The sequence below is a fragment of the Amblyomma americanum genome, chromosome 6 (genome assembly GCF_052857255.1).
Source record: "Amblyomma americanum isolate KBUSLIRL-KWMA chromosome 6, ASM5285725v1, whole genome shotgun sequence".
Taxonomy (NCBI): domain Eukaryota; kingdom Metazoa; phylum Arthropoda; class Arachnida; order Ixodida; family Ixodidae; genus Amblyomma; species Amblyomma americanum.
Window position 1 is genome coordinate 112,863,219 of NC_135502.1, and position 14,194 is coordinate 112,877,412.

General features: G+C 53.1%; 1 protein-coding gene across 1 annotated transcript; it reads left to right on the forward strand.

Moving 5' to 3' along the window:
* Nucleotides 1–11,818: 11,818 nt before the first annotated feature.
* On the forward strand, nucleotides 11,819–13,075 carry LOC144095459 (uncharacterized). Its single transcript, XM_077629191.1, has one exon. The coding sequence runs from the start codon at nucleotides 11,819–11,821 to the stop codon at nucleotides 13,073–13,075; it is 1,257 nt and encodes a 418-aa protein (XP_077485317.1).
* The last annotated feature ends 1,119 nt before the right edge of the window (nucleotides 13,076–14,194 follow it).

The following is a 14,194-nucleotide window of genomic DNA, read 5'->3' on the forward strand; positions in this document are numbered from 1 at the left end:
TATTTGAATTTTAGCCGTTCTATCAGAGAGAAAGTCCTTGATGTAGTTAAACGTTCTTTCGCCTACATTCAATGGCGAAAGAGAATCTAGTATTGCTCTGTGTTTGACGTTATCAAATGCTTTGGTTAAATCTAAAGCAAGAATTGCCCTTGTGCTCCTTTCTTGCTCCTGAGATAGAACTTCGTTTGCTAGTCTGAGCATCGTATCCTGTGTTGATAAATGTACATGTGGTCTAAAGCCGACCATAGTGTTTGGATATAAATTCTCTCTGTGCATGTGGGACTGCAATCTGTCTAGTATGACATGCTCTATCAGCTTTCCTATGCAAGCAGTAAGCGAAATAGGTCTGAGGTTTTCGAGCGCGAAATTTTGCCCGGTTTTGGGATGAATTTAACGGTGGCATGTTACCAAGACGCTGGGAGTTTTTCCCACCCACCAACATTCGTTTGCAAAGTCCGTGAGGGCTGTGATAGAAGCGTCGTCTAGCTTTCTGAGTGTCTTATTGTTAATGCCGTCCTCTCCTGGAGCGGATGTCGTGAGTATCTTAAGGAGGGCTGCTCTGATTTCCGCCATTGTTATGTCAGCGTCCAGGATGGGGTTAGGTTGTCATTTATAATCGGGGAGGGGGACTTCGTCTCTCGGGTTGTGCAGAAGTACTGCTGTAGCGTGTTTATAATATCTTGATCCGTGCCTGGGTCTATGTTTAAAATTTTGGTGATTTTCTTTTGAGTCGTAGATTTGTTCTATTCCGGATCAAGTAGATGCCGCAGAAGATTGCACGTCTCTCTCGTGCCCACATTGCCATTTACATTTTCGCAGATATGGTGTAACTGCTGTCTAGCGAGTTCTGCGCAGTGGTGGTGAATTTCTTCCGTGAGTGTGACTATCCTGTTTCTAAGCTTTTTCTTGTATTTTTGCTTAAGTCATCTTTTTTCTAGGCTTTGCTTTGCCTCCCACACGTGTGTAAGTCGGCTGTCAATCGTATTTACGCCTAGATCATGTACTAGTTCCTTAGTGGCCTTTCCCACATCCTAAATAGGAGGTTTTTTTTAAAGCGAAATTTATTGCCCCAGGGAATCAATGATGGGTGAAGATGTGATGAATGATGTAGTAGAGATTAAATGAATGGAAAAAGGTTAGCTGATTTGATGAAGTCCAGTAGAAAACGATGGTACGGTCCCTACATCCAGGCAATGTATGAAGCAGGGTTGCTTGGTGAAAGACCTGCTACCATCAGGTGCCGGATCCTTGTAGGCTTGAGAGCTGGGCAGTCCCACAGTAAGTGATGAATGTCGGCCTCAATGTCCTCATGTTTACATATCGGACACCCTGGGCGAGGAAGCAATTCTCGGTACTGAGGCCACTTCCGAGTGATGGCTGGTGTGAGGGCAACCCCGGCCCGGATCCTCCTAAGCGCAACCTCCTCTGCACGGGTAAGATCGCGGGGGAGGGTTACCGCACACGGAGTGATGACAGCACTTGTGCGGCGCCGGAGGAGTTCCTTTCTTGATGAAAGGAGGGCAAAATTGTCCAAATGAAGGAGCCGAGGCGGTGATGAGTTTGTATTCGCAAGGCGGGTCGCTAAATCTGCCTGGCTTTGATAGGTCAGCAGTTCCCGTGGGACCCACTCAATGCGTACTGGCTGCGGGATGCGTGCGGCGAGCCGGTGGATGTCCTGACATATCGTGGGACAGCGGCTAACACGTCGTAGCAACCGGACAACTTGAAGGGCGTCAGTGCGGATGACAACGCGGGCCGCAGGGAGCATAGTTGTGGCGGCCACGGTGCCGAGTGCTCCTTGAACTGCAAAAACCTCAGCCCAAAAGGGCCCACACATATACGAAATATAATTGCAAAGCCGACAGGGATGGTCCCAGCGGCGCAGAGTATATGGCAGTATAAAGTATATGGCTTCTATCTTGAGTTGCTTGACTGCGACGTAGCGTAGTGCGATTGCCTGCATGGGCGTCGATATGGTGAACACATTTTTTGCAGAATTTGTTCTAGATTGGTCTTTATCAGCCTCGGTCGCGGTGATGCTGCTCGCTGTTGCGATCGCGTGCCTGATGGACTTCTCGGTGTAGCGCGCGAAGTCTACGCCACCCGTTGGCCTGTAGATGATTTTATAGTTCTCCTCCGGGAGTCGGAGAAGCGGTTTCTTAGGATGCAGGGGAGGGAGAGGTTTCGCCTGCGGCTTCTCGGCCGGTTTATTTGGCTTCTGAGCTGTTACTGATTCAGCTTTGGGGTTCTTGTTACGCCGCGCGCTAGACCTGGCGTTCGGGCACCGGAGCGCTATAGGCGCCGGAGCGACGCTGGCTTTAGACAGTCAGAGGTCGGTCGCCCGAGCTGCGATTTGCTTAAAAGATGTCTTGAAAGATGCCTTATACACTCACGCTTCTTGTCCGTGTGTCGGAGTCGACGTATCCTCGTTTTTTCTCTTGCAGCAGGTGCTCGAACGCGGAGCCCATACGAAGCACATGAGCGTCCACAAGATTCGAAATATCGCGGTCTGGCTCATTGGTTAGGGCGCTCGGCTACTGATCCTGAGTTCCCGGGTTCGAACCCGACCGCGGCGGCTGCGTTATTAAGGAGGAAAAACGCTAAGGCGCCCGTGTGCTGTGCGTTGTCAGTGCACGTTAAAGATCCCCAGGTGGTCGAAATTATTCCGGAGCCCTCCCCTACGGCCCCTCTTCCTTTCTTCTTTCACTCCCCCCTTTATCTCTTCCCTTACGGCGCGGTTCAGTTGTCCGCCGATATATGAGACGGATGCTGCGCCATTTCCTTTCCCCCAAAACCAATTATTATTATTATAATCCTGCCTATATTTTAAACACTATTATAGTTGCAGGTAGATCGATTCAACTGTTTAAAAATATGGTTGCAGTTCAGCTCAGCTAAGCGTGGTTTAGCGAAATCGTCCCGACGACGTAGACGGCTACGGTCGACTCGCTCCGTCTATAATAGCGAGAACTGAAATAAGAACGCTGTGAAAGCAGCACCGGCTGCTTTTTCAAGCAAACGGCGAGTCACGTGGCCACAGCTGCCAAGGCAGCGGTCGGCACGGGGGCGGCGCGCGGTTGCAGCTGCGGCGAGTGACGTGGTATGTCATGTGGCTGCCGCACCTCAACCGCTCCTCGTCCTCCACTTCAAGATCGAATTTCGGCGCCGATGACCTTGGATTCAGTAGGCCAGTAAAGATTTCCCTTGAAAAATCGGCTGTAGATTTCGTACCAAAATTTCCACTAAAATTTAGGCCTTCCACACTTCTTAGTGCAATGCATGTGATGCATATCCTAATTCTGGCTCTACAGTGTTCTATATTTGAACCAGAAGAGAAATAAAAAAAGAGGCACAAAAAGAATAATATAACCAACCCCTATTATATAGCCTTCATTGATTACGAGAAAGCATTTGGCTCAGTGAAAACCTCAGCAGCCATGCAGGCATTCCGGAATCAGGGTGTAGAGGAGCCTTATTAGAAAATACTGTAAGATATCTATAGCAACTGCATAGCTACCATAGCCCTCCATGAAGTCAGCAGTAAAACTCCAATAAGGAACTAGAAAGGGAACAGCAGTTGACAATTGGCAGCGAGGTGCTGGAAGTGGTAAAGCAATACGTCTACTTAGGGCAGGTAGTGACCGCTGATCCCGACCATTAGAGGGAACTAGAAGAATAAGAATGGGGTGGAGCGCATATGGCAGCTTCTCTCGGGTCATGAATGGCAGCTTACCAAGATCCCTCAAGAGAAAAGTATACAACAGCTGTATCTCACCGGTACTCACCTACGGGGCAGAAACGTGGAGGCTAACTAAAAGGGTTCAGCTCGAGTTAAGGACAACGCAGCGAGCTATGGAAAGAAAAATGATAGGTGTAACTTTAAGAGACCGGAAGCGGGCGGAGTGGGTAAGGGAACAAACGCGAGTTAATGACATCTATATTGCCACAGTACCAATGAATCCAGTGGCGCCATACTGCGGCCGAACTGTTTTAGATAGGACTGTTTTAGATAGGACTATTTTAGATAGCTCCTCGCTGTCTTGCACGCCCAGCACGTTTAATTAAAACCTGGTTTGAGTGCTTCGACCGTTTATCAGTGACATATTTGGTGGAGCCGCTGGGTAACGGTCCATGTACGCTGACCTCGAGGACACTCTTGACGTCAGTTCCCAACGCGTGGCTACAACACTAGTCCACAAGGCGAGCCGCCGCCTGCGAGGCCTACAACTAGAGTTCGGTCAACTCGCAAGATCAGCAAGGGCCATGACGTCCGCTACGGCTAGCCAGACAAGTCAGCTTTCCGGGAATGCCCCGCCGTTCGTCCTTCACACACCTCGGTCGCCCCCATCATTCCACGGTGAGAGGTTTGAAGACGTCGAAGACTGGTTGGCCAGCTTTGATCGTGTGGCGGGTTTCAACGAGCGGGACGGCGAGCGCAAATTGCGGAACGTGTACTTCGCACTACAGGACTCGGCCAAGACGTGGTATGAGAACCACGAAGCTTCCTTCACTAACTGGGAGATCTTTCGCCGAGAGCTCTTAGCCACGATCAACACCAGCGAACGAAAGGAGAAGGCTGAAATTGCCTTGCAATCGAGGTCGCAGCAGCCGTACGAGAGCGTCGCCAAGTGCATCGAGGACATGACGCGGCTCTTCAACCGCGCCGACCCTGCTATGCCCGAGGACAAGGAGGTAAGCCACCTAATGCGCGGCGTCAAAGAGCAATTGTTTGCCGGACTGGTACGTGACCCGCCAAGAACGGTGGCCGACTTTGCCAAAGAGGCAACAAGCATGGAGCGTTCTCTGCAAGAACGGGGCGCGCACTACGGCCGTCAGGCTAGTGTAGCAGCCGCTCACCACTGCACGCCCTCGTCGCTACCCACTGAGGAGCCTCGAAAGCTTGTGAGGAGTCTGGTGCGCGAAGAACTCGAGAAACTTCGCTTCGAAGCTCCACAGGCCGGCGTCGCTGCCATACCGGACGTAACCCGAGATGAAGTCCGGCGAGCTTTTCAGTCGCCACCAGCTCCGCAGCCAGCGCCCTATGTGATGACATACAGTCAAGCACTACAAAGTCGTCCTGGGCCAGTGAGACAAGCCTCTTCCCCCGTCACTCCTGTGCCTTCACCGCGGTACCCAACTGCAGCTGTACCCGTCGAAACGCAGGAGCCCCTGTCCACCATGAGCAAAGCGCGCGTTTGGCGTACGCCAAACAATATACGCCGCTCTGCTACCACTGCGGGGAGCCCGGCCACATCCTCCGCCACTGCCCCTACCGCAGAATGGGCTTAAGGGGGTTTCCACCTGACGCATCTCGACCACGCTACGGGGAACGGCCGCGGGACATCGAGCAGTATCTGTCCGATAACGTGCAGCCAACGACCTCGCGGCGACGCCAGTCCCGGTCGCCATCCCCACGGCGGTTTTCTTCGCCAAGCCGCCCGTCTTTTTCTAGCCAGTTCAGAGGCGCGTCCCCACATCGGAAAAACTGAAGACGGCGTCCCCCGGGGGTAGGGCCGCCGCTATTGGATCAAGTCAAGAGCCTCCACCCGACGATTCGCGTCTACAATCCGACCGACGACGACCTCACCCGACGACCTCAACAACAACGACGTGCTGCGACCGACTGGTGTCTGCCGAAATCCCTGTAATGGCTTATAATCGCGATGTGACCGCACTTGTGGATACCGGCGCTGATTTTTCTGTAATGAGCAGCCGGTTAGCCACGGACCTCAAAAAGGTTCTGACCCCTTGGCCTGGACCACAGATCCGCACCGCCGCCGGCCATGTGGTTACGCCAATTGGCGTCTGCACGTCACGAATCCAGATCCGCAGTGCTACTTTCCCTGGTTGCTTTGCTGTGCTGCCTGAGTGCTCCAAAGACCTGATACTTGGTTTGGATTTCCTTCGGGAGTACGGTGCTGTCATCAACCTTCAGGAGCTTGTCTTGTCATTTTCCACTCAACCCCCTGTTGACGGCGATCCCGAGCCACGCGGGACTAACGCGTCTTTGACGACCACGTATTAATCCCGTCGAGAGCTAGCATGTTTGTTACCGTAGATTGCGACAACATCACTGGAACTCGTGGCATTCCTGAAACCAACATGTCGCAGCTCCTTGGTCGGCAAGTCTGTGTTGCTCGCGGAATTGTTGAGCTGAACAATGGCCGAACCGAGCTCTTGGTAACCAGTTCTGGCTGTGAACCTCAGTGTTTGCCCGGCAGAACAGTTATTGCGTATTTCGAAGAACTCGGCGACTTCGTGGGACAGCACGCTTTGTCCGAAGCCTCGGCATCAGTGGAGGCACCGACCACTCCCATAAAAACAGACGTGAAGCCGAACCTCCCGTCTAATTAGAAACGATACCTCGAAAGCGTTATCCAGTCTTTCTGTGACTGATTCGCCCCGACCTCTAAGGTTAGGCAAACACCGCTCACAAAGCACCGGATTATAGTCGACGCCAACCAGCGGCCGTTATGTCAGCCGCCTTACCGGATCTCTTCAAAGCAGCGTGATGCCATTCGCCGCCAAGTTCAAGAAATGCTCCAGGACGACGTGATACAGCCATCGACGAGCCCGTGGGCGTCGCCTGTTGTTCTAGTAGCAAAGAAAGATGGAACCCTACGGTTCTGCGTTGATTACCTACGTTTAAACCGAGTCACAAAAAAAGATGTTTATCGTCTGCCGCGCACTGATGACTCCCTGGATCGGCTGCGCTACGCCAAGTACTTCTAATCGCTAGATTTACGCAGCGGCTATTGGAAAATCGAGGTGGACGAACGCGACCGGGAAAAGACAGCCTTTATTACACCGGACGGTCTGTACGAATTCCGGGTGCTCCCTTTCGGCCTGTGCTCGGCTCCTGCAACCTTCCAGCGGATGATGGATACCGTTCTTGCCGATCTGAAATGACAGTCCTGTATCGTGTACTTGGATGACGTTGTCATCTTTTCTGATACGCTCGAAGAGCACCTGAGACGCCTGCGCGCTGTGTTCGAAGCAATTCGGTCGGCCGGTCTTTCCCTGAAGCCCGAAAAGTGTCACTTCGCTTTCGAAGAGTTGAAGTTTCTGGGCCACATCGTGAGTGCTAAAGGGGTTAGCCCCGACGCCGATAAGACAGCCGCCGTGTCTGACTTTCCTGTGCCCACCGATAAGCGAAGCGTACGCCGCTTTCTGGGTCTCTGTGCCTATTATCGGCGTTTTGTGCAGAACTTCTCCCAGATCGCTGAACCCCTTATCCGCCTCACGAAAGATTCCGAACCGTTTTTCTGGGGCCTGGAGCAACAGGTCTTTGAAGACCACCGAACTAGTCTCCAAAGTACGCCCATGCTTGGACACTTCGACGAGTCGGCCGCCACTGGACTGCACCAGACGCCAGCAACATCGGCCTCGGTGCGGTCCTTGTGCAGTGGCAGGATGGTCTCGAACGCGTAATCGCATACGCGATCCGCACCTTGTCATGATCTGAGGCAAACTATTCCACCACCGAAAAAGAAGGCCTGGCCGTTGTGTGGGCAGTGACCAAATTCCGCCCGTACTTATATGGCCGCCCCTTCAGGGTCGTCAGCGACCACTACTCGCTCTGTTGGCTGGCGAACCTCAAAGATCCCTCGAGACGGCTTGCACGCTGGAGCCTTCGACTTCAGGAATTCGATGTCACCATCGTCTATAAGTCTGGTAGGAAGCACAGTGATGCCGACTGTTTGTCTCGTGCTCCTATCGAGGACCCCCGAGCTGACCCCGACGACGATTCAGTTTTTCTTGGCGCCATCTCCACGTCCGTTCTGATTCAACACCAAAGAGACGACAGTGAGCTACGGTCCCTCATTGAGTATCTCGAAGGAAGCGCTCAGTCTCCCCCACTAACCTTCTCACGCGGACTGTCGTCGTTCTGTTTACGCGACGGCAACCTGTATAAGAAAAGTTACCGCCCGACAGAGGCTGTGTATCTGCTCGTCGTTCCTACGGCTCTTCGCGACGAAGTCCTGCAGACGTGCCATGATGACCCATCTTCTGGTCACCTTCGTTTTTGTTGAACTTTGGCACGAATACGGCAAAAGTACTACTGGCCCAGGTTTGCTGCAGTTGTGAAGCATTGCGTAAGAACTTGCCGCGAGTGCCAGCGTCGCAAGACACCGCCGAGTAAGCCAGCCGGCCTACTGCAGCCTATTGATCCGCCTCACGTCCCCTTCCATCAAGTCGGCATGGACTTACTCGGCCCATTTCCGGAGTGTTCACTGGGTAACCGCTACATTGTGGTCGCCACCGACTACCTCAGCCGATACTGTGAATCTAAATCTCTTCCCCGTGGTACCACTGACGAAACTGCGAACTTTTTTATCCAAAACATTGTGCTTCGTCACGGTGCACCCACCATCGTTTTAACTGACAGGGGAACAGCGTTCACCTCGGCCCTTACGCAGGAGGTTATGCGCCTGAGCGGCACCAGTCACCGCAAGACAACCGCTTACCACCCTCAAACTAACGGCCTCACCGAACGGCTCAACAAGACAAGACGATCGCCGACATGATTTCCATGCATGTCGATGCGGACCACCGGAACTGGGACGCCATACTCCCTTACGTCACATTTGCCTATAATACTGCAGTCCAGGAAACGACACGCTTCACTCCTCTTCGTTTAGTACATGGTCGCGAAGCCACAACCATGCTGGATGCAGTGCTGCTTCCAGCTAGCACTACCTGCTCTGTTATGGGTGCTGCCCAATTCGTTCGTTACGCTGAGGCCGCCCGCCAACTAGCTAGAGAGCGCATCCGGCACCAGCAAGTTCTCGACGCTCGGCACTATAACCTCCGCCACCGAAATGTGCGGTACCAGCCCGGCGAACAAGTTTGGGTGCGGAGCCCAATCCGCATGCGTGGGCGCTCCGAAAAGCTTCTACGGCGATTTTTTGGCCCCTACGAGGTGCTCCGCCAAGTCAGTGAGGTGATCATGAAGTTCTCCCCCGGGGAACAGTTCGCTCCTCTAGTCGGCCGACCCCCGAAGTCGTCCATGTCGCACGGATGAAGCCGTACCACGCCCGCTAGCTCTTCAGGCGTGTCTACACCAGCCGCCGGAACATTCTCCGTCCCTTGCCTTCCTGCTTCTCATTGTTGCGGCACCGAGTCGTTGCCCTTCAGAGAGGGGGAGTAATGCCACAGTACCAATGAATCCAGTGGCGCCATACTGCGGCCGAACTGTTTTAGATAGGACTTGCCGTCCCTTGCGCACTCTAGGGGCTAGGGTTTTTTATCTTCTTCCTCGCTCGAGCTCCTCGCTGTCTTGCACGCCCAGCACGTTTAATTAAAACCTGGTTTGAGTGCTTCGACCGTTTATCAGTGACAATATAGTCGAAATCAAGAGGAAGAAATATGCCTGGGCAGGGCATGTAATACGAAGGCAAGATAACCGCTGGTCCTTAAGGGTAACCGAGTGGATTCCGAGAGAAGGCAAGCGGAGCAGGGGACGGCAGAAAGTTAGATGGGCGGACGAGATTTGAAAAGTTTGCGGGCATACGGTGGGCGCAGCTGGCAGAGGACAGGGTCAATTGGAGAGACCTGGGAGAGGCCTTTGCCCTGCAGTGGGCGTAGTCAGGCTGATGATGATGATGATGAAAAATACTAATACTTAATTGCACGCACATCACTACCAGAAGGACTTGTTTTTCATGGAACCTCGTATACGAATACTTAAAGGGCCTGTTGTGATCGGAGGCCCCGACAGCGGGAACAGACGAGCCCGGCAGGCGCCATCGAACTATGTTTGACCAAAGGTGCTGTCGTCCTGAGAAGAGGATTAGGAACGGCTCCTGGCGACGGTGAGCTGTGACGAAAGGCCTCTCATCCCTTCGTCCGGAGTATGGAATGCGGCATTGCTCTCGAACTGCGCCCTCACGTGGACCGGCAGAATGACCCGAACAAAGGCGCCGGACCTGCCTCGCTCGCTTGCACTTGCGCGGCCAGACAAAGCGGGGGCGGACACGGCTGATTCATCTTACCCTCTGGAATGCCCGGGGCCGTCAGGACGCATCTTTCCACGGAGGGGATTACCGCCTACAAAGCCAACGACCTTATGCACATTGTCAACCCGTCGGAAACCACATTCCAGGACGCCTCTTTCCCACGGAGGAGATCACCGCCTGCTAAGCCAACGACCTTATGCACCCGGCCAACCGGTCGGAAACAGCATTCCAGGACCTCAAGGCGCCAGGATTCCTTATCGCCTGTGCACGTGTTTGTGGGGGCGGAGCGGTCATGGGGTTAGGGAAGAGACTATGAAGAATGTGTCTGCCCATTGGACGCTTGATCAGCCACCGGTTTCCCTAGCTAGGTGCCTAGGGAATATCCGTTGTATTTAAGCCGCGATTTAGCTAGTTTCACGGCACTTCATCTCTGACTTTTGGTCTCCCTGCTTCTCTTGTTAATATGTAAATAAACCTTCAAGTTTACCAACCCTCCTGAAGGCTTCCCTCCGTCGTCTGCAGAGTTCATCGTCATGCGGTGAAGACCTCGGTCCCGATACCCAAGCATATCAGGCCTCAGAAAGCGGCTCTCAATAAAGTTGCGCTATGTCTGGGATGTTAAATGACGCTGCTTCACAAATATCCTCAAGAAAGACTTTTTTAAACGAGTTTTGTGGAAGCTGAGTTATATGCAGCCAACATTTCAACTTCCGCGTCTTCGCGCCTTTCGCTCTCTTTTCATCACTTTTCGCACGCCGAAACGTCGGCGCGCCTCCGTCGGCCCGACCCACTTATCCCCTCCCCTACCTACGCCGACTACAGGCGCACGCGGAGTGGCCGCGGCCATGGTAGCAGCGTGACGTCTGAAGGAATTTGGCGCGGCGAACCAATGATAACCCCCGGCTCCTGTCGTCACTTGCACGACATGAGGCCGTATGCCAGGTTTCGCGCGAAAGCTCGGCACCGGGCGTCGTCGCGAGATGCGAAAGCGGGAATTTTTTAAAATGTATTATAAATTTCGCGCTCGCTTTTGAGTTCTCGTACGCAGCACCAATTCTCGGTGGCTTGTACTCTACATAATGCAACCATTTTAAAGCCAAGCTCGAACACCCTTTTGTGTGGCCCTTTAAATATGCTATATGCAAAAACGCAGCTGTTCAGAGGTACTTTAAAGGGCCTCTTAAACGCCTTCTGAGGAGAGTACATAAACTCGCTCAATCACTGAATTGTGTGTTGATGAACACTTGAGCCAAATTATACTCATACACGCAGCTGAGAGCCCACAACCACGCGCGAAAGTTGTCGAGCCCTTTCCGGGGACTTTATCAGCTCGCGTCCTCCCTCGTCGCTCACACCTGCTACTAGTTCAGAGATGGCTACTGGTTACATTCTTTCAGACGTCAGGCAGCTACAATGGCCGCGGTCAGTAAGTCGCTTAGCTCCGGCGGGTCAGGAAGCTCCGCCCACGGAAGTGAGGCCCGTGGAGGAGCGCCGACCTTTCGGCATGCTGAAAGTGACGAGAGGAGAGGGGAAGGAGCGAAGAATATGAAATTCTAACTTTGGCTACAAGTAACTCATCTTCCACAAAGTGCATTAGAAAATTATTTCTGAAGGATATTCCTGAAGCGGCGTCCTTAAACTTCCCAACCTTATTGAGGGCCCCTTTCAGAGCCATTTTAATATCACAGTGAACAGCAAAATCAAGCCCAAATTAAAATGAGAAATTTAGAATACCCTAAAAGTTGCATTTTGCGTACATAAAGAGGTAGGACTTTTTACAGATTTTCTAGACATTCACTGCAGCGGTACGTAGTCTAGTCATTCTACTTCCGGCCACCGAGCGTGACGGACGCAGGATCATGAGCTCCGGCGGAGTGGCGACAGCGGCCCTTGCTAGCCGCGGAAACAGGATCGAGGGAAACGACGATACGGACTATCAGGTGATCTTGCCACAGCTGCCTACCGGACGTGTGGTTTTAAACACACTTTTTCTGCACGGCGATGTTCGTGTTAGGCCCTTTCGGGTCGAGGATTTTCGTGATGCGCTGGCCCAGGCTGGTACGCTCCCTGACGTGGTGGCTTTGGGGGCGTACCAAATCCACGACGTTTGGGCTGTGACTTTCAAGACCGCTGAAGGAGCCAAGAGGCTACTCGCCTTCAAGGAACTCAAAGTGAAAGGACGGCGATGTCTTATCCTCGATCCGGAAGACCAACAAGTCAAGCTACGGCTCCACTGGATGCTGGAAGGCGTGGCCGACGAAGACATCCGGACGGCTTTTGCTGCGTTCGGGAAGGTAACCGATGTTACACGGGAACGGTGGCGCGTCCAAGGCGTCCACGACAAGGGATCTACAACACGAACTGTGCTCCTAAAACTGAAACCTGGTTTTAAGGTCGACGATCTGCCTCACCAGATACGTGTCGCCGGGGAGTTGGCCCTTGTTGTGGCGCCGGGGCGACCGATGCAGTGCTTGCGCTGTCATGGCACGGGCCACGTTCGGCGAGAGTGTAAAGTGCCCCGGTGTTCGAAATGCAGGCGTTACGGCCACGCCGACAGCGACTGCGTCCGCACATACGCAGTGGCAACCGGGCTGGCAATGGGAGTCGACACGACGGAGCACATTATGGACGTCGCCGAGGCAGAAGAGGCGGCAAAGGGAACCGACGTGACGACGAAACCGGCGCTGACGACGCAGTCTTCGGGGCACCCGAGCGGCGACAGAAACACGGCCAGCGGCGGTGGGAAGGAACCGGGGACGGTAATTCCTGCTGGGACAAATGAAGGGTCATCCAGCGACGGGGCCAGTCATCCGGCTAAAAATGTCGACCAACCACCGACCAGCGAGGAACAGATGGACCAGAGCGGCGCCCGTGTGACGACCGTCGCCGCCCCAGCCAAGCGACCTCACGACCCGACCGACAACGAAGGGGACGAGCCCGCAGATGGCGGCGTTGAGCAGCCGCCAGCGAAAACAGGCCAGTCCAGGCGACCAACACTCAGGCCAACGCCCAACCTTGCGGCAGGCAAGCGGGTCGCCGAGAAGGCGCCTCCACTGCCTCCGCAACAAAACCAGGCATCCGCTCCTGACGGCTCCGGTGGTGGCAACGGCGTCTAGCTTCGTGCTAGACGTGAAAGGTGAGCACGGTGCTCTCGGCGTCTTCACACGTTTTTAAATATGGCTTCTGCAACCTCCTTGACTTTTGCAACGCTCAATGTCAGAGGTTTTGCCGCTAAGAGGAAGCAGAGCCAAGTGCACCGCATTTTAACAGATCATAATATCGATCTGCTTGCTATTCAGGAAACGAAAGTGGAAGGGGAACAAGACACCGAGAGCATCGTGCAACGTTTTACGTCAAGATTCTATGCGGTCGTGAGCCATGCCGTCGGCACATCTGCCGGATGCATTGTGTTTATAAAAAAGCTGCCTAGCCTCGAGGTGCAGGCGTACACATCGTGCCCTTCGGGTCGTTGCGTAGTAGTGGATTTTGCTTTCGCCTGCTCTGAATGGCGACTAATTTGCGTTTACGCACCTAACGTGGGCGAGGATAGGGTAGCTTTTTTTTTTAGAGCATTCAGCGTTTCTTACGCACAGAAAAACACCTGATATTGTTGGGAGATTTTAATTGTGTCTTGAGTGCGGCTGACAAAACCAGCACGCGCGCTCCCACCGCGATGAAAGCACCGAACTTCTCCGTCGCTTGATCGATAAGTTTGCATTGGAGGACGTGACTGAATGTGTGGTATACAAGCGCGGTATGAGGTTCACGCACTTCCAACGAGGTAGCCATGCCCGCCTTGATAGAATATATGTATCGGTCGACCTGTCGCCAAAGTGTCACAGCTACGATGTTGTTCCTGCAACTTTCTCCGACCACTGCTTGGTGAAATGCAGTATAGGCGCGGTAAAACGTAAAAACTCTTTCCAGTGGGACCTCTGGAAATTCAACAATGAGCTTCTGAAAGACGAAATTTTCACCGGGTTTGCAGCACAGGAAATTAGTAAAATAACCGTTAATGGCAATCGGTCAGCTGGAGTAGAATGGGAAAGTTGCAAACAGCAGATAAAAGTGTATGCAATAGAAAGGGCCAGCTGCATACGTTTTCAAGAAAGGTTAAGCGAGGCACATTTGAAGTCCTTACTGGACAATTTATTAGCTCGGGAATGCAAGACACCGGGTGTTTTCAGTGAAGACGTCCGAAAAACCAAACAAAAACTAGAAACGATAGAGGAAGA

Coding starts and splice junctions, on each gene's coding strand:
- LOC144095459 (XM_077629191.1), top strand. CDS start 11,819: ATGAGCTCCGGCGGAGTGGCGACAGCGGCCCTTGCTAGCCGCGGAAAC.